Here is an 18,328-nt window from a genome sequence, read left to right as displayed (position 1 = left end):
GGGGGTTTATATTTAAATGCCACTTCGGTGAGTAAAATGCAGAATGCTGACCATGAAGCATGTTTGGCTTTGCTAAAATCAACTGTTAATCTTAGGTGATAGAAAAAGGGAGATGTGGGCTTCCCTGGTGGCGCAGTGGTTGAGAATCCGCCTGCCAATGCAGGGGACACGGGTTCGTGCCCCGGTCCGGGAAGATCCCACATGCCGCGGAGCGGCTGGGCCCGTGAGCCATGGCCGCTGAGCCTGCGCGTCCGGAGCCTGTGCTCCGCAAAGGGAGAGGCCACAACAGTGAGAGGCCCGCCTAGCACACACACACACACAAAAAAAAAAAAAAAATAGAAAAAGGGAGATGTGTGAAGGGTCAGGGAGTGGCAGTCTCATTAAGATCTGATGGACCAGTTTCACTTTTTCTCACTTAGAAGATTCCACTGAAATTTGGGCCCCCAGAGCCTCTGAACCAGTACTCTCCCACCTTGTTGAGGTTTTCATATTTTTGTGTGGTAGTTGATTCCAGATCAGTTAGGGTCATTTCACACCCTTCTTGTAGTTGGTCCCTGAGAAATTGGGAATATGGGGAGTGTTGCATGGTAACTGGGCAAGTAGGCCATGGATCTTTCAGGTATCACTCGAGCCCAAGTTCAAAGTCCTTCTCCTAATAGGTATTTTTCCTTTTGGGGGCTGGACTTGCAGGTGCTAAATTGAAGGTAGGTCAGTACCTGAACTGCCTTATTGAAGAGGTGAAAGGCAATGGAGGAGTTGTTAGTCTGTCTGTTGGTTACTCAGAAGTTTCTGCTGCCATTGCTACTGAGGAGCAAAACTGGACCCTCAACAGCTTGTTACCAGGACTGGTAGTTAAAGCCCAGGTACAGAAGGTAAGCCGTTCATTGTTACTACTGTTTCCTAAAATAAAATTAATTTTTATTAAAGTAGTATGTACACACAATCTAAAATAGTGCTGTCCAGTAGGGTAGCCCCTGGTCCCATGTGACCATTAAGCACTGGAAATGTAGCCAGTACCACGTGTTGAAATGATAATATTTTGCCTATATATAAATTTCAGCTGTTTCTTTGTAATTTTTATAATGTGACTGCTAGGAAACTTACACTACATATGTGGCTTATATTTCTCTTGGGCAGAGCTGATCTAAAAGATCAAATGGTATTTAAAGGCTTATGATGAAGAACTCTCATCCCATCTAACCCCCATGTTTAACTCTTAGATTATCTTTTGAAATTTACCTCTGTGTTTCGAAGTATAATAATAAGCTTCTGCTGCATCTTATCACTTTGAGGCATTGAGTTTTAACTTCTTATCAAGGTAGATGAAGTTTTGGCTCTCTTATCCTTACCTTCTCCCAACCTTTCAACAAAGGAATATTAAAATTTTGGCTAAATCATTATTCAGTGTTTAAATTATATGACTACATAGATATTATTTATTTGCTGGGCTAGATAATATAATTTGTTTCTTGAACAGCTTTTTTTCCTGGAGTTGCTAATCAGCTTTGTTTTTGTCATTTGCTGAATTCTCTTCCTACCTTTCACTATTTCTTCATATATCCTGTAGTTATTTTTCTCTCACTATTTTCTGTGTTTTCAAACCCTTTAAATAATCTTTGCTACTTTTTTCCCCTACCCAGAGCTCCTTTTACTGTCATCCGGCTCCAGTCTGGACTGGTTACTCTGTAGGGCTCCCTTCCCTGTCATCCCGGATCCTTCCACTCTTCTGTATTGGGTAGAACCTTCTTTGATTCCATGTATTCCTCTTTTTTGGTTTACTCACTCATTTTAATGTGTCACATTCACCAGAAGCATCCTCAGAAAAGCACATGGGAGGTTAATTTCTTCACCTCATGTGTCTTAAAATTCCCAAGACCGCTCCCAGGTTCGATGATTCACTAGGAAGACTCATACCATCAGCATATAGTGGTCCTCACGGCTGTGATTTATTGCAGTGAAAGGAGGCAAAGCAAAATCAGCAAAGGGAAAAGGCCCATGGAATGAAGTCTGAAAGAAACCAGGCACAAGCCTCCACGAATCCTCTTCCAGGGGAGTCACAAAGGGTGTATTTAATTACTCCAGCAGCAAGTTATGACAACATGGGTGAATGTTGTCTACCAGCAAAGCTCATTGAGGGTTTTTATTTGCAGCTGGTCACATAGGCACCCGCTGCCTGGCATGTACCAAAATCCCTGACAATTCTAAGGAATTCGAGTGTTTAGCATAAACCATATTGTTTGCACAAATAGTTTAGGTACAGTGAGCCACTCAGTTCTGAGAGTGGTGGGAACCCTCTTGAAGTCTAAGTTCCCAGACACCAGGCCAGGGCCAACACCGCAAGCATGCTTTTCCAAGGTTCGCAGTCTCCGGCCTGCTATGTTAACTCTTTTCTGCACACCTGGTATATCTGAAAATACCTTTATTCTGCTCTAACGTGTGATTGGTAGTTAATCTGGGGTTAGAATTCTAGGTAAAAAATACCTCAGAATTTTGAAGTTCTTGTTCCCATTGTCACCTGGCCTCTACTGCTATTGAAAAGTCTGATGTTTTTTTTTTTTTTTTTTTTTTTGCGATACGCGGGCCTCTCACTGTTGTGGCCTCTCCCATTGTGGAGCACAGGCTCCGGATGCGCAGGCTCAGCGGCCATGGCTCACGGGCCCAGCCGCTCCGCTGCATGTGGGATCTTCCCGGACCGGGGCACAAACCCGTATTCCCTGCATGAGCAGGCGGATTCTCAACCACTGCGCCACCAGGGAAGCCCTGATGTTATTTTGATTTCCTTTTCTTTGTATGTTCAAGGATCTTGTCTTTATCACTTTCGTTTTAAAATTTCACAATGATGTGCTTTTATATGACTCTTTCCATTTATTTGTGCTGACCTCCTGTAATCCAGAAATGTAGATCCTTAAGTTCTGGGAAAGTTTTCTGTATCACTGTGGTTTTTTTTTTTTTTCCAATTTTTAAGTTGAGATATAATTCACATATAGTAAGATTCACCCTTTTAAAGTGTACAGCTTAGTGGTTTTTCAGTGTATTCACAAGGGTGTACAGCTGTCATCACTATTTAATTCCAGAACATTTTCATCACCCCAGTAAGAAACCCTGTACCCACTGGTTGTTGCTCTCCATTCATTCCCTCCCTCAAGCCCCTGGCAACCACGAATCTACTTTTTATCTCTAGATTTGCCTGTTGTGGATATTTCACATAAATTGAACGATATAGTATGTAGCCTTTTATGTGTGGTTTCTTGCACTTAGCATGTTTTCAAAGTTCATCCATGTTGTAGCATTTATCAGTGATTTATTCCTTTTTATGGCTGAATAATACTCCATCATATGGAGTTGGTAGACATTTGGGTTGTTTCCACTTTTGTCTTGTTATGGGTAATGCTGCTATGAAATTTGTACATAAGTTTTTGTAGGGACATATGTTTTCATTTCTCTTGAGTGTATATCTAGGAATGGACTTGCTGGGTCATATGGTAACTCTGTTTTAACTTTCTGAGGAACAGCCAAAGTGGCTGCAACATTTTACATCCCCACCAGCAATATAAGGATTCCAATTTCACCACATTCTCACAAATACTTATTATTATTCTTTTTATTATAGCCATTCTAGTGGGTGTGGGTGTGAAGTGGTATCTTGTGATTTTGATTTGCATTTCTCTAATGATTAGTGATGTTGAGCATCTTTTCATGTGCTTATTGGCCATTTATAAATCTTCCTTGGAGAAATATTGAATCAGAAGTCTTTATCCATTTAAAAGTTAGATTATCTTTTTATTGTTAATGGTGTAAGGGTTCTTTGTATTTTCTGGATACTAGCCCCTTATCAGATCTTTAAAATTTTTTAAAAAAAATAAATTTATTTATTTATTTATTTACTTAGTTTTTTGGCTGTGTTGGGTCTTCGTTTCTGTGCAAGGGCTTTCTCCAGTTGCGGTGAGCGGGGGCCACTCTTCATCGCGGTGCGTGGGCCTCTCACTGTCAGGGCCTCTCCTGTTGCGGAGCACAGGCTCCAGACGCGCAGGCTCAGTAGTTGTGGCTCACGGGTGTAGTTGCTCCGCGGCATGTAGGATCTTCCCAGACCAGGGCTCGAACCCGTGTCCCCTGCATTGGCAGGCAGATTCTTAATCACTGCACCACCAGGGAAGCCCTAAAATTTTTAATATAACTTTCTTTTCTTTTCCTAGAACTCCTGTTAGTATGATGTTGGACTTAATGGATCAGTTCTAATTTTCGTATTTTTTCCTCTCTTCTTTGCTTTGGTACATGGATGTATTTGTCTATATTCTACCTCTGGGAAAGTCTCTCAACTTAAACTTCCCATTCTCTATTGAGTTTTTGTTTTGACTGCCATGTTATGAGAGAGGCACTAAAAAACTGCTGGGAAGTCTGTGTGCCTGGGTGCGACTTGCTGACTGGCTGACTTCCCTGTCAGGGTCAGGAACTAGTGGCAAGCTCCAAATGTCACTGTTAGAAGTCTTCTCTGGCATGGTAGATTTCTCTGGAAAGGATCTACTAACACCCGATTCAGGAGAATATAAGCTTGGCTGCCTAAGAGCTACATGGCAGAAAGGGGCTGGCGGTCTCCATATCTGTATATGATATTCAGAATTTTTCTTAATTCACATTTTCATGGTTTGCAGTGTTCCTGTGTTTTGAGTCTGGTACAGTTTCCCGGAGAATAACTCTCCCATTTTCTGTGGAGATGGGAGAAGGGTGGACCCTATAGTTTGAGGAGAGGACCTGGGGATCTGACTTAGTTTCCCTTATTTCAGTCATCTGCCTCCCTGCTCTCTTTTGAGAGGCTTGTCACCTCTAGTTTCTTAGCTTTGCGGGGCTCTGTAGGGAGAATTGCTCACGGTCAGTATCTCCCTCTGGCAAGCATGTGGGTTTTTACCTTCTTAGTCTGAGTACATCACCAAGTTAGCAACAATTTGTCCCAGTTGTCAGGCTGGCAGTTCCCAGAGGATCCTTGTGTAAAGCGCCTTCCATCCCATTGGGAAGTCCCGAGGGTGGGGGACTGATGCCCTCTCAGGCCCGGGGGCGATGAGCTTACTGAATTAAGGAACAGCCAGTGCCAGGAGACGTGCTGCCATTTCATTTTATGGGACGAAAGATGATAAGGGTTGGCTGGGGGAGGAGAGACACACAGTTATCATTATCATGGATAATGTGGCTTTATGAACAGTCTCATTCCTGGTTCCTTCAGAGAGATGTTTTTCATAACTGATTCTTTTTATTTCTAGGTGACTCCATTTGGCCTTACGCTAAAATTCCTCTCGTTCTTCACTGGCCTGGTTGACTTTATGCACCTGGACCCTAAGAAAGCCAGAACATATTTCTCAAATCAGCCAGTAAGAAATGTTGCACTTAACTTTTCTGCATTTCAGTTGTGTCCCGACCAGCCATCCAGTGGCACAGCTGCTACAGGCAGGTCCTAGGACTGCACGTGTACAGGTGTCAGAGGGGTGGTGAGGGGAATGAAGAGTGTCTTGGAAGGACCACAAGAAACTACTGCCAGTGGTTATTTCTGGGGATTGAGATTAGAGAAGGAGCCTGTGGAGAAGAAGGCAACTTGTAGTTTTAATTTCATACTCTTTGATTTTTTTTTTTTTTTTTTTTTTTCTGTACGCGGGCCTCTCACTGTTGTGGCCTCTCCCGTTGCGGAGCACAGGCTCCGGACGCGCAGGCTCAGCGGCCATGGCTCACGGGCCCAGCCACTCCCCGGCATGTGGGATCTTCCCGGACCGGGGCACGAACCCGTGTCCCCTGCATCAGCAGGCAGACTCTCAACCACTGTGCCACCAGGGAAGCCCGATTTTTTTCCCTTGGTAGTAAATCTTTTGCTTTTATAATTTAAAGTGTTCTAGTAGAGTGTTTAACATAGAACAAGATATATGTTTAAATAGACAAATGTTGTTTACAAAGTGCTATAATATAGATTCAATTTTGGGGGAAAAAAAAGTCTTAAAAAGTACATCTGGTCAAAATGCTGGCTGATTATGCAATCAGGTGTTAGTCATTAAGTCTGGGTGATTTTTCTACCCTTGTCTAAATATTCAAATTTTCTGCAATGAACGTGGATATTTGGGAAGAAAATCCCAATATATGGTAATCATTGTTTTTTATTAAAAATCCTAAAATGATTATTTTTTGTTTTTAACAGTAACACATACTAATGGAAGCTATAGAGACTTTGTTGGTTTTTTTCTGTTGTTGTTTTATTTTTTTAAGTAAAAGTAGGTTTTCCCACCACCTAGTAATAATATTGTTAATTTTTTGGTGAACCTCTTTCTAGTAATTTTTTTCTCCTTGTAGCCATATTTGTCTGCAGAGTTGAGACATTTTACATGCTATGGCCTTGTGATCAGAGCTGACTGTTTCTGGTGTGTTTCAGATGAACTTCTGAGATAGTGATGCCAGTACATGGCTCCTGTTGCATTTGTATTATTAGCCTCATGGTGTTGAGGGGACCCTGGTATATGTGTTTCTGGCCTTGTGTAAGCGTTGATTCAGTCGGACATAGTTCCTCTGGGACATTCTGTTTGATTGCACAAGCTGATTTTAGTACTTACATCTGTAGCTTGGTCAACACATGGAGAGTCTTGACCCCTGAAAGTCTGCTCCAGGGTGCCTTGTCTTGCTCATTATGCCCTTTCCCTTGTCTAGGTACGGGCCTGTGTCCTCTGCGTCCATCCCCGGACCAGAGCTGTACGGCTGAGCCTGCACGCTGTCTTCCTGCAGCCCGGGCGTCCGCTCACCCGGCTTTCTTGCCAGCAGCTGGGTGCTGTACTGGATGATGTTCCTGTCCAGGGCTTTTTCGGCAATGCTGGGGCCACCTTCAGGCTGACGGATGGGGCTCTGGCCTATGCCCGGGTAAGGAGGCTCTTTATCTCATCATGATCTTATCACCAGAAGGACTTTGGGGACACAAGTTCTTTTCTGCTTCCCTCATCCCTGGGTATTAGTTTCCTATTTTTGAATTTCCCCAAATGTGGCAGACAGTTCATAAGGACTAGAACAAGGTCTGTTTGTTATATTAGAGTGCCTTAAAATTGACTTGCCTTGGGCTTCCCTGGTGGCGCAGTGGTTGAGAGTCCGACTGCCGATGCAGGGGACACAGGTTCATGCCCCAGTCCCGGAAGATCCCACGTGCCGCGGAGCGGCTGGGCCCGTGAGCCATGGCCGCTGGGCCTGCGCCTCAGTAGCCTATGCTCCGCAACGGGAGAGGCCACAACAGTAAGAGGCCCACGTATCGCAAAAAAAAAAAAAAAAAAAAAAAAAAAAAAAAAAATTGACTTGCCTTAATTGATACCTGGTTGATGGTAGGTACAAAAATGAGTTAGGATCTATGCCAGGGCTTGGGAAAGTTATTTTAAAGGGCCAGATAGTAAATATTTTAGGCTTATGGATCATACAGGCTCTGTCCTAACTACTCAGTTTTGTTGTTATAGCCTGAAAGCAGCAAGGACAGTATGTAAATGAAAGGGCACGGCTGTGGTCCAGACAAACTTTTACTTACAAATATAGGCACTTAATCGTGAGCTGTAATTTATCGACCCATGATCTAGACTCTTCTCTTACTTTATAGAGATTCTGTGATAGTACAAAGCAGTTCTTTAGTTAGAGCAATTATTTTAACAGGTAATCAGAGTGCTGTTTTTTGTCTGATTTAATGTCTGGTTGCCTCAGATCTGTTGCTTCTGGCTGGTCCTTAATCACTTGGTACTTTGTAGCTCAGCCATCTCTCCAATTCTAAGAAAGTCTTCAAACCTGAGACCTTCAAGCCAGGGAACACTCACAAGTGTAGAATCATCGACTACAGCCAAATGGATGAACTGGTTTTGCTCTCTCTGCGGACGTAAGTCTGTCACTAACTTGTGCGGGGTGTAGAGGTGTGCTCCTGTGCAGCGCACGCCCACAGTGTCTCCTGGCCTTGCTTGGTGAGGGTTTCATTTCTTGCCAACATGATTTTGGTAGCCCTGAAGTTTAGGCAGCCTCTGTCCTAATTTATTTAATCTTGTATTTGCCTTTTGTTCTAGGTCTGTTATTGAAGCTCAATTCCTTAATTATCATGACATCAAACCTGGGGCCTTGGTAAAGGTAAGACCTCAAGCGTATAATTAGTTACTCCACCACCTTCAGATAGTCTTTAGTTCACAGGTAAACTGTCAGCTCATTAGTCCCCATGTGAACACGTTTAAAGTCATATTCCTTCTCTTTGCCTGCTAACTGGGATTCCTTTTTCTTCCCTTGGGTAACTTGCAATTAATTTCAAGGTAAGGTCTTGCTAGTACCACCCCACTACACAGAGGCAGTAGGTCATCAGTCCTGGGATTTGATGGTGTTGATTAGACCAGGTCAAAAGTTAGTTCTTTGATAATTGAGCCAGCTGGGATATTAGTAAGAAGCCAGTTGCTGCTCCTGTCCAACCACTTAGCCCCAATTGAGCAGCTCCCCTTTATATGTAGAGTTCATTCCTTAGGAGACATAGTCCTCTCCGTTGGATAATGAATTTGTAAGGCAGATAGAAAGAAGATCCTCACACAAGAAGATGTGAAGGTTCTCATACATAAACCCTACTGCATCCAGATCACTGTGGGGTATGTGCTTTGTCCCTATGAGATCGGGAATAACAGGCGCAGTTACCTCAGGAAGCTGATCTTCGAATGAGAGGTGTGAGATGCTTTGTTGTAAGAAGTACAAGAAAGGTATTCTTGAGGCATCATGGCATGTTTTCCTAGGGCAAAGTGATGACCCTAAAGCCATACGGGATGCTGGTGAAGGTGGGCAAGCAAATCAGGGCCCTGGTACCTCCCATGCACCTGGCCGACATCCTTATGAAGAATCCGGAGAAGAAGTACCACGCTGGGGATAGGGTCAAGTGCCGGGTGAGCCTCCTGAAGGGTCGCTGGTGGGGTTTTGGCCATATGGGAAGAGAAAGATGCTTCTCAGCTGAAGTTTCTGCCTTTTTCCACAAAGTGACCGCATAGTATCTGCAGTCCTGTGCTTGGCATTGGGAAGAGCAAACTGGGTCCCTGCCCTTGATAATTGTATGGTATAATTGGTGGTTAAAATACCCATACGTGAAGAGAGCTGGCCACGTGGTTTGGTGCAGGCTGTATGCTGTGGTCTTATCTCAGAACGGGGAGCTGAGGGTAGGCTGGGGCAGAAAGAATCATTGATAATCAATGATGATCAGTATGATCAATAGCAACTACCGTGTAACGTGTATTCTGTGCCAATTGCTGTGCTAGGTACATCGTAACACGCCTTACTTCATTTCATCCTTAAAATGGCCCTATGAAGGAAGTACTGTTATCCTCATTTTGCAGATGGGGAAATGAAAGCTTAGGAAAGCAGAATATCTTGCCCAGAGTCACACAGCTAATAAATGGCAGAACCAGTTTTCGAATTGAGCTCTATTTGACAATAATGTCTTTTAGATTTCTGGCAGAGGTGGAGCCTGAACTGGAAAGGATGGGTAGGATTTGGAAGGTTGAGGAGGAGCAGGGGTTGTGTCAGGCACAGAGGAAGCCCAACCAAAGCTGCCAAAACTTGAGTGTTTTATAACAAAGGCTTGGATCCTGAGAGAAGCTTCACAGAGTTGTGAAGATTAAACATGATAATACACAGTGCTTAGGGCCTGGTGTGTGCAGACACTTAGAGTGTTGGATTTTCTTATTTTCATTTTATTTCATGATGGAATCAACAAAGATATTGATTACCCATTGGTACAAAGTTTTATAGTGGTGAGGTCAGGAAGTTAGAGGAATTTCTCTGCCCTCGAGGAGATGACTTTTTGAGGAACAAGAGGTGGTTGGCGCACTCAGTCTTCGTTTATAGCTAGTCCACAACAGTGTTGAGGGGGTAAACTGGTTCAGTCATTCATTCTGTTAGACGACATGCAGGGGTCCAGGAGGGAGCGGGAGCGGAGGCAGAGTAGGAGTAACCAACACAGGACTCCCTGGAGGTGCACTGGGATGGTGAGTGTTGCTCTAGGCCCAGGAGGGGACTTTTGGGAGGTAGTACGTTTGAAATAGAGATGAATGCTCCCTAGGTCATCACCCAGCAGGAAGCAAGGATGGTCTGCAGCTATTATTCTCAGAGGGAAAGAGATAGCAGGTTTTTAGCGTCTGACCATGGCTCTCAGGGGGATGCAGAGACCAGCTCAGTGGCTCTCTTGGTAATGGATGACTTGGTCATGGCCAGTATCCTTTCCCTAGGTTTTGCTTTGTGACCCTGAATCCAGGAAGCTGATGATGACCCTGAAGAAAACCCTGGTTGAGTCCAAACTTCCTGCCATTACCTGCTATGCCGATGCTAAGCCTGGTCTGCAGACACACGGCTTTATCCTCAGGGTCAAGGACTACGGCTGCATCGTGAAGTTCTACAATGACGTGCAGGGACTGGTACCCAGGCATGAGCTCAGTGCCGAGTATATCCCTGACCCAGAGAGTGTCTTTTACACTGGCCAGGTAACCCTTCCCCTGGATAAGCTCCTACCGCTGGTGACCCCATGAACACAGATTTGAAGGAGTAGGGAGGCTACTTTTTAAGGGTTACGGAAGAGAGCATGTGGGGTAGCGGGCCTGAGCCAGCTAAGTGGAGGAGATGCAACAGAACAGAGAGAAACCCTCAAGGGGGCTCAATGGATGCTAGCAAACTAACGGACCTTAGGCCCTCAACGTAGAAGAAATTAATCTTCACCTGTAATACACTAGTGTCCCTCACATCAGAAATTGTTCTGAGGCCACTATCACCACAAGGGGGCACTGCCCTAAATCTGATGAGTCTGGGTCTGTCTAGGAAAAATGATTTTTTAAAACTTGGGATTACACCCCAAAATTCATTCATGTCTTTTGTCACCCGAAAGACTGACTTGTGGGGATTCCGTGTAGCTCTCATTACGTTTCTCTTCACTGCTTTCTGATCTGATCCAGGGTCTTGGTGAATCACCCAAGGCCTCTGTGGTGCTGGTGGGGGGCACCTCTCTCTAGGGCCAAGCAGGTATGGTTTCTCACCAGGTGGTGAAGGTTGCAGTGCTGAACTGTGAGCCATCCAAAGAGAGGATGCTCTTGTCCTTCAAGCTGTCTGGTGATCCGAAGAAAGAATGTGCAGGACACAGTCAGAAGAAAAAAAAGGCCATTCACGCTGGGCAGGTACCTGGACTTCTCCAGACAAATTATTTTAGTTACAGTGGTAGAGAGCAGGGCGCCACTGACACCTGGGGTGCTGGAAACCATGCAGGGGGAAGATCAAGGAAGCTAGACAAGATCCTGGGGCTGTGTGTCAGAGCAGATGGACTGTCTAGGAAAGAAAGTGCTGTTACGGTGTGGCTTGTCAGCAGTGTGCTGCTGCCCTCTTTCCTCTCTGGTCCCTGGGACCAGCCTGCAAAACTGTCTTTGCTTTGGGACCCAGTGGAGGGACCTGGGAGAGGAGTGATGCGAGCACCAGATGGGTCCTGCTGTGTGTGGGGGTGTGTGTGCCTGTTGGGTCTTTGGGAACGTGGGGTGGGGAGTGGGAGAAAGCTGCTTCTCTGATCTCGACCTCTCAGTCATCCCTGGTGCTGGATATTCTATGCCTCTGATCTCTGCCTGACCCACACGAGTTGCTCTCTGCTCAAGACAAGTGCTCTTTTTTGTCTTCCTTTTCCCTGAGTAGTTGGTGGATGTGAAGGTTCTGGAGAAGACCAAAGATGGGCTGCAGGTGGCTGTCCTGCCTCACAACGTCCCCGGCTTCCTTCCCACGCCTCATCTGTCAGACCACGTCACCAACGGCCCACTGTTGCATTGCTGGCTCCAGGCAGGCGACATCCTTCACAGAGTGCTGTGTCTGAGCGAGGGTGAGGAGCGTGTTGTATCCTTTACTGGTCTCTGGGGAGCCATGGAGGTGAAGGTGTGGGAGCTGTGGGCCCTCGGCAGGGAGGGGGGCGCTGGGGAACTCTGGGTCAGGCTCTGCTCTTAGTTGGAAACTCCATGGGAAAGAAGTTGGCCCTCTGACTGCAGAAATACCTTCACAGACCAAACCAGTGGGCAAGCCTGCACTTTGCCTCTGTTCCCCTGGTGAGCGTTAGAGCAGGATCGAGGTGCTGCTGGCAGATGCTGGTGGTCAGGGCAGAGAGGGAGCCCAGGGTGTTGGGGAGAGGGCCACGTGGCACTCCAGGCCCAGCAGGACACTCCCAGTGGCACATCCAGCCTTCTTGGGGCACTCAGTGCTCACCCCTGAGTTGGAACAGTTAATAAGTACCCGCTGTCCTCTTTTCTCTCCTCCGCCTACCCCTGCCGGGATATAGGTCTCAGAATATTGCTTTCGGTCTTCGTGTGGGCACTTAGAAGGAAGACACTGCCTCCTTTCTTGCGGAATGTAAAATCGATCCTCCTTAGAGTGGAGATAGGCAGAGGAGGGGAAATAGGGTTGGTTAGTGTGAAGATAGGCAGGCGGATGGTATCACAGCCGATCCAGCTGCCAAACCACAGGGATGAGCCTTCCCCTTAGGTCCCTTCTGGTAATCTGAAGGTGAATTAATAAGGGCAGGAACAAAACAGTGATTCCCAGTCTTCAGTGTGAATCAGAATCCCCTGGAGGGCTTGGTCCAACACAGCTTGTTCCCCGCGCCCCCCAAGTATCTGATTCAGTAGGTCTGGGCTGGTGCTTAAGAATTTGCCTCTCGGGCTTCTCTGGTGGCGCAGTGGTTGAGAGTCCGCCTGCCGATGCAGGGGAAGCGGGTTCGTGCCCCAGTCTGGGAAGTTCCCACATGCCGCGGAGCGGCTGGACCCGTGAGCCATGGCCGCTGAGCCTCCTGCGTGTCCGGAGCCTGTGCTCCGCAACAGGAGAGGCCACAGCAGTGAGAGGCCCACATACCGCCAAAAAAAAAAAAGAATTTGCCTCTCTAACTAGTTCCCGGTGATGCTAATGCTGCTGGTCTGCACACTTAGAGAATCACTGTGGTAGAGAGGGGGTAGAGTGGAGAATGGAGATGGGAGAGATGGACAGCTCATCTGCCCTTTCTGGAACATTCCTTGACGAAGTGCCACTAGCTCCTTTGCAGGAAGCCAGCTTTGGTGTCTGCAGTAGAGGGTGGCCAGGATCCCAAGAGCTTCTCAGAAATCCATCCTGGAATGTTGCTCATTGGTTTTGTGAAGAACATCAAGGACTACGGTGTGTTCGTCCAGTTCCCGTCAGGCCTTAGTGGACTGGCTCCCAAAGCTGTAAGCTCACCTCCCTGCACAAGCGCCTTTGAGGGGAGACAACAGGGACATGGAACCTGAGGGTTGGTGGGAAAGAATCTATTATTCTCTTGAAAGATTTTCAGGGGCATGACACAGAGGTACCTGGCTGAGGGGGAGTGGAGCTGAGACTCAATCTGCTGTCCTTTTGCCCAGCCTGTGTCCTGGCTCAGGGCTGTGTCCTGGAGGAAGGGGCACCTTTTCTACTTCATGCTATAGCATTGGGTAGGTCATTGGCTAGCAGACTTTTCAGACTGGAAAAGATCCTAGCGATCCCGTAGTTGAACCCCCTCTCAGGCCTGCCGCATAAACTGACACCCGGAGCGGGGAGGAGTCTTACCAAAGCCCATGTAAGACGGTGCTGAGCAAAGGGCTCATCGCTCCTTCCTGCCACAGACAATTAATTCACAAGTGTTTCTTCCTTTCCGTAGGTGTGTTCCCCTGATGTTTTTCCTGGGCAGGTCTCATTTGCATCCCCTGCCAGAACAATTTTAAAAATGAGAGACGGGGGAGGTCCCCAGAAACATGCACAGTGAGGGGCAGGGAGTTGCTCGGGGGCCTTCTCGGCTGGGTTGGCAGCCAGGGCGCCTCCTGTGTTTTTACGAAAGGGGGGGTGAGCTGTGCTCAGAGGGCTGGGGGGACCTTCCTGGGGTCCACCTCCTGCCTCACACACTTCTTTCTGGGTGTTTCAAGTGGGTTGTCTTAATAGAGACTTCCTTTCCTTTCTTCATTTTGCACCCGCTCTTCCCTTTTAGATCATGAGTGACAAGTTTGTGACCTCCACAAGTGACCACTTTGTCGAGGGGCAGACGGTGGTTGCTAAGGTGACCAACGTGGACGAGGAGAAGCAGCGGATGCTGCTGTCGCTGCGGCTGTCGGACTGCACTCTGGGGGACCTGGCCACCACCAGCCTCCTCCTCCTGAGCCAGTGCCTGGAGGAGAGGCAGGGCGTCCGTAGCCTCATGAGCAACCGAGGTGGGGGCAGCAGGGCGGAGGATGAGGGCCAGGGGTGGGGCGTGTGCGTCTTCAGTCTGTTCCGATGAGTTGTTGGTCTTCCCTGATGTTAAAAAATATGGGTAAACTTTTGTTAATGGGAATAGGATCTCCATAAAGTGCACAAATCTTTTAGAGTACAGCTCAGTAAACATTTATAAAGTGAACATCCCTGTTTAATGGTCATCCAGATTCAGATAAAAGATCATTACTTGGTATCCCAGAAGTTCCCCTTGGGCTCCCTCCCAGTCCAGAATCAAAATTTCCCTGAGTTCTGTGACCTCAGGTTTGCATTTGTTGTGAATCCATTCACTTCTTCACTTCTTGTTCCTTTATTCATCAGATGTGTAGTAGATGATAAAATGGAACAGGGACCTGCTGGAAGACTTTGTGGGGGGTATTAGTCTGACCCTACTAAGCTTTGAACCATTGTGTAGTTTGTTGGAACCCTGATGGGATTTGGGAATAAGAACCTTGAGAGGGTAGATTCCAAACAGAAAGAATGAAAATTCCAAAATCAAAGGAAAGCATGTGTTTCTGGCATTCGTTGGCTATTCCATGAATTATGGCCATGTGGGATGAGCAAGGGGCATAGGTCTCTGCCTGTACTGGGAATTTTCATGGGTATCAGACATACTTACCACAAGCGATTTTGCCTTCATAGTGGTTCCAACGCTCCATGTTGGAAATGTCCTCCATGTGTCAACGTATTTCCAAAGGAAAAGAATGGTGAGTGTCATTTCATCTTGTTAATCCCTATTTCCTTTGGGTCTCTGGCAGACTCTGTGTTGATCCAGACGCTGGCTGAGATGACCCCAGGGATGGTCCTTGACCTAGAGGTGCAGGAGGTGTTAGGAGATGGCTCTGTACTGTTCAGTGAGGGCCCAGTGCCCGGCCTGGTCCTAAGAGCCAGCAAGTATCATCGGGCAGGTGAGTGCATCTCTCTCGCCCATCATGGTTTGTAGGGGAAACCACTTCCCCGTTGCTTCCTCTTCTGGGTACAGAATTTCCAAATACATAGATGAGCTGATCCAGCAGAAATTTTTGGCATGCTTATCTTGTGTAAATGCAAATCAAGACAGCAGCATAGGGCTTCCCTGGTGGTGCAGTGGTTGAGAGTCCGCCTGCCGATGCAGGAGACACGGGTTCGTGCCCCGGTCTGGGAAGATCCCACATGCCACGGAGCAGCTAGGCCCCGTGAGCCATGGCAGCTGAGCCTGCGCGTCTGGAGCCTGTGCTCCGCAACGGGAGAGTCCACAACAGTGAGCGGCCCGCGTACCGCCAAAAAAAAAAAAAAAAAAATAGACAGCAGCATACTAAAGAAGGTTTAGGTATGAATCTCTTTATTGTTGTATTTGGGTAAATCTAGATTTTTATATACCAGGTTGCATAAGTCAACACAACCTGAATGTGAATTATGGGGGCTAGACCCTTGGCTTCCCTAGTGCATGTAAACCTAGGACATAGGTCCACTTTTCCTTTTTGTGCCTGTGGACTGCGGGGCTGTTGGAGAGATGCTGTCTCCCTTCGCCCCTGCTCCAGGAGGGTGATCACATTGTCTTTGGTTCTGTACTGCAGGGCAGGAGGTGGAATCTGGGCAGAAAAAGAAGGTTGTGATCTTAAATGTTGATATGTTGAAGTTGGAAGTACATGTTTCTCTCTGCCACGATTTGGTGAATAGAAAAGCTAAAAAGGTAAGCTTGCTGATTGAGGACTTCCATTTCCATGGTTTCAAAGGTGTTACACACCCCTTCAACGCCACATGGTTCGCGATACCTGTAGACAGGGTGGCCGTGTGCCTGGATTTGTCTGGATCATGCCCAGGTGTACCTCTCATCCTGGTGTGCTTGTATTTTTTGTTTTGTTTTTTTTTTTTTGGCCGAGCCATGCAGCTTGCAGGATCTTAGTTCCCCGACCAAGGATTGAACCCAGGCCCTAGCAGTGACAGCACCGAGTCCTAACCACTGGGCCGCCAGGGAATTCCCCTGGTGTGCTTGTTAGTTGCAGTGACTTTCACTGTGGTTCGGGCTATAAATCACGCGGTCACCCTTATTAGGGCCAAGCAGGTGCTTGGATAAGTGAAGCGGGCCAGGTGTGTTAGGGGGTGGTGACAGTAGGACTCGACAGTAGGACTCTGACAGACTGCGGAGTGCGCGCACTGCCACCGAGGAGCAGAGACTACTCGGTTCCATCTCACTGTTGCCACGTGAGAACATCTGGGTCTAATGTTGGGAAGTCTTTGAATTTTAAGAAAAGGCAGAATTGGGGTTTTTTATTTGAAATAAATGTAGGAAATGTTGGAAACTATTTTTCTTTTTAAACATCATGTGAACCAAACAAAACGTGTGTGGGTAGTTCTGACTTCCAGGCTGCTCATCTAATACCCTCTTCTGTCCACTTTTTTGTGGGCAAAAAATGGGTTCAAGGGAAATCTTAAAATGAGTGGTATTTTTCTCTGGATGATGCGTATTATTTCGTCATCGTCTAAAGTACTTATTAATCCCCTAATCGCATAGGGTATGTTACAGAGAATTATATAGATGTAATCCTTAATCTCCAGTTGCTTATAATTTTAAGACTTTGAGAGACAAAGAGAAATAGAAAACAGTATTAACCCCTCACTAAGTTTTCTAGCAGGGCCCTGTCCCACTTTGTCATCCGAGTGAAGCTAGTGCCTGTAAGGGCATGAGCACAGGTTGGATGTTGGAGAAAGACAGGCTACATGTCTTGCACACAATAAGCTCTCAGTAGTGACTGTCTTTGTTGAGTGAGTGAATAAATTGGGTGGAGAGCTGCAGGACTAAGACAGGAGGAACCACAGTGTCTTAAAGCTGGAGAACCATCAGAGGTCACTTGGCTGTGCATCAGAGTCACCTTTAAAGTTCTGCTTTCACCAGTTCCAGGATAGGATCTTGGAATCTGAATTCAAAACGGAGGCTAACTCCAGGTGATCCTGATGTGGCGCCTTGAGTGTGGTCACATCGCCTCAGCGTACAGGAGGGGAAAGCTGGGTCCAGGGAGTGGAGGCTAGTTTGTTACAGCTCAGATTAGCCTTGAGCCCCCTGGACTCAGAGGACTTTCCCAGACCTACCCTGCCCAGTGGGTGAGGAACAAGTCCTTGAGCTCTGTAAGAAGCAGGGATGGTGGGTTTTCTGTTTTCCAGCTGAAGAAAGGCAGTGAGCACCAGGCGATTGTGCAGCACTTGGAGGAGTCCTTTGCCCTTGCCTCCTTGGTAGAGACTGGCCAGCTAGCAGCTTTCTCCCTGACCTCTCACCTCAATGACACCTTCCGCTTTGATTCAGAGAAGTTGCAGGTGGGACAGGGTGTCTCCCTAACCCTCCAGACCACAGAACCAGGAGTGACGGGTCTTCTTTTGGCCGTTGAGGGGCCAGCTGCTAAGAGGACCATGAGACAGTCCCGGAAGGACTCTGAGACGGTCGACGAGGATGAGGAAGTAGATCCAGCTCTGGTTTTAGGGACTGTAAGGAAGCACACCCTGTCCATTGGGGACGTGGTCACAGGGACCGTCAAGTCCATTAAGCCCACCCACGTGGTTGTGACCCTGGAAGATGGCATCATTGGCTGCATCCATGCCTCCCACATTCTAGATGATGTTCCAGTGGGCACATCTCCTACTGCCAAGCTGAAAGTTGGGAAGAAGGTCACTGCCCGAGTGATTGGCGGGAGAGACATGAAGACATTCAAGTATGGAGGCTTTGGGGGAGGGACTGGCTTTGAGGGGAGATGGTGGTAATCGTGGGAGAAGGCATGGGGACTGGGGCAGTTTCCAAAAAGTTGTGCATATGTTAGATTTTCTTTTAGTTAACCAAAATATTCATCAAATAATCCTTTTGTATGTCTTTATTTTTTAATGGTGTGTAATGTAATGGTTAAGAGCGTTGATTTAGAGTCAGATCTGGGGCGAATTCCAGATTTGCCACTTAAAATTATGCGACCAGGAGTTACTCAGCCCTCTGAGTTTTATTTTTCCTAATTTGTAAAGTGAGAATAATGGTAGTGACCACCTTGCAGGGCCATTGCAAAGATTGGAAGAGAGAACACCTAGCACTGAGTGTGCCTGGTGGGTTGTCTGACACATG

The 18,328-nt window shown here is 46.9% G+C and overlaps 1 protein-coding gene across 1 annotated transcript in view; it reads left to right on the top strand.

Annotated features, from left to right (window-relative positions):
- Positions 1-18,328, top strand: part of PDCD11 (programmed cell death 11) — a 43,192-nt gene that overhangs the window by 7,195 nt on the left and 17,669 nt on the right. The window contains exons 7-20 of the mRNA XM_059052366.2: positions 691-872; positions 5,253-5,360; positions 6,676-6,882; positions 7,743-7,867; positions 8,049-8,109; positions 8,751-8,897; positions 10,233-10,484; positions 11,034-11,168; positions 11,671-11,865; positions 13,047-13,217; positions 13,991-14,210; positions 15,009-15,158; positions 15,807-15,922; positions 17,392-17,933. Coding sequence (XP_058908349.1) covers positions 691-872; positions 5,253-5,360; positions 6,676-6,882; positions 7,743-7,867; positions 8,049-8,109; positions 8,751-8,897; positions 10,233-10,484; positions 11,034-11,168; positions 11,671-11,865; positions 13,047-13,217; positions 13,991-14,210; positions 15,009-15,158; positions 15,807-15,922; positions 17,392-17,933 — 2,611 coding nt within the window. The remainder of the gene's footprint in view (positions 1-690; positions 873-5,252; positions 5,361-6,675; positions 6,883-7,742; positions 7,868-8,048; positions 8,110-8,750; positions 8,898-10,232; positions 10,485-11,033; positions 11,169-11,670; positions 11,866-13,046; positions 13,218-13,990; positions 14,211-15,008; positions 15,159-15,806; positions 15,923-17,391; positions 17,934-18,328) is intronic.

The sequence above is a fragment of the Kogia breviceps genome, chromosome 2, assembly GCF_026419965.1.
Source record: "Kogia breviceps isolate mKogBre1 chromosome 2, mKogBre1 haplotype 1, whole genome shotgun sequence".
Lineage (NCBI taxonomy): Eukaryota > Metazoa > Chordata > Mammalia > Artiodactyla > Physeteridae > Kogia > Kogia breviceps.
The sequence above is the reverse complement of the archived record's forward strand: the minus strand, read 5'-3'. Positions and strand labels throughout refer to the sequence as shown.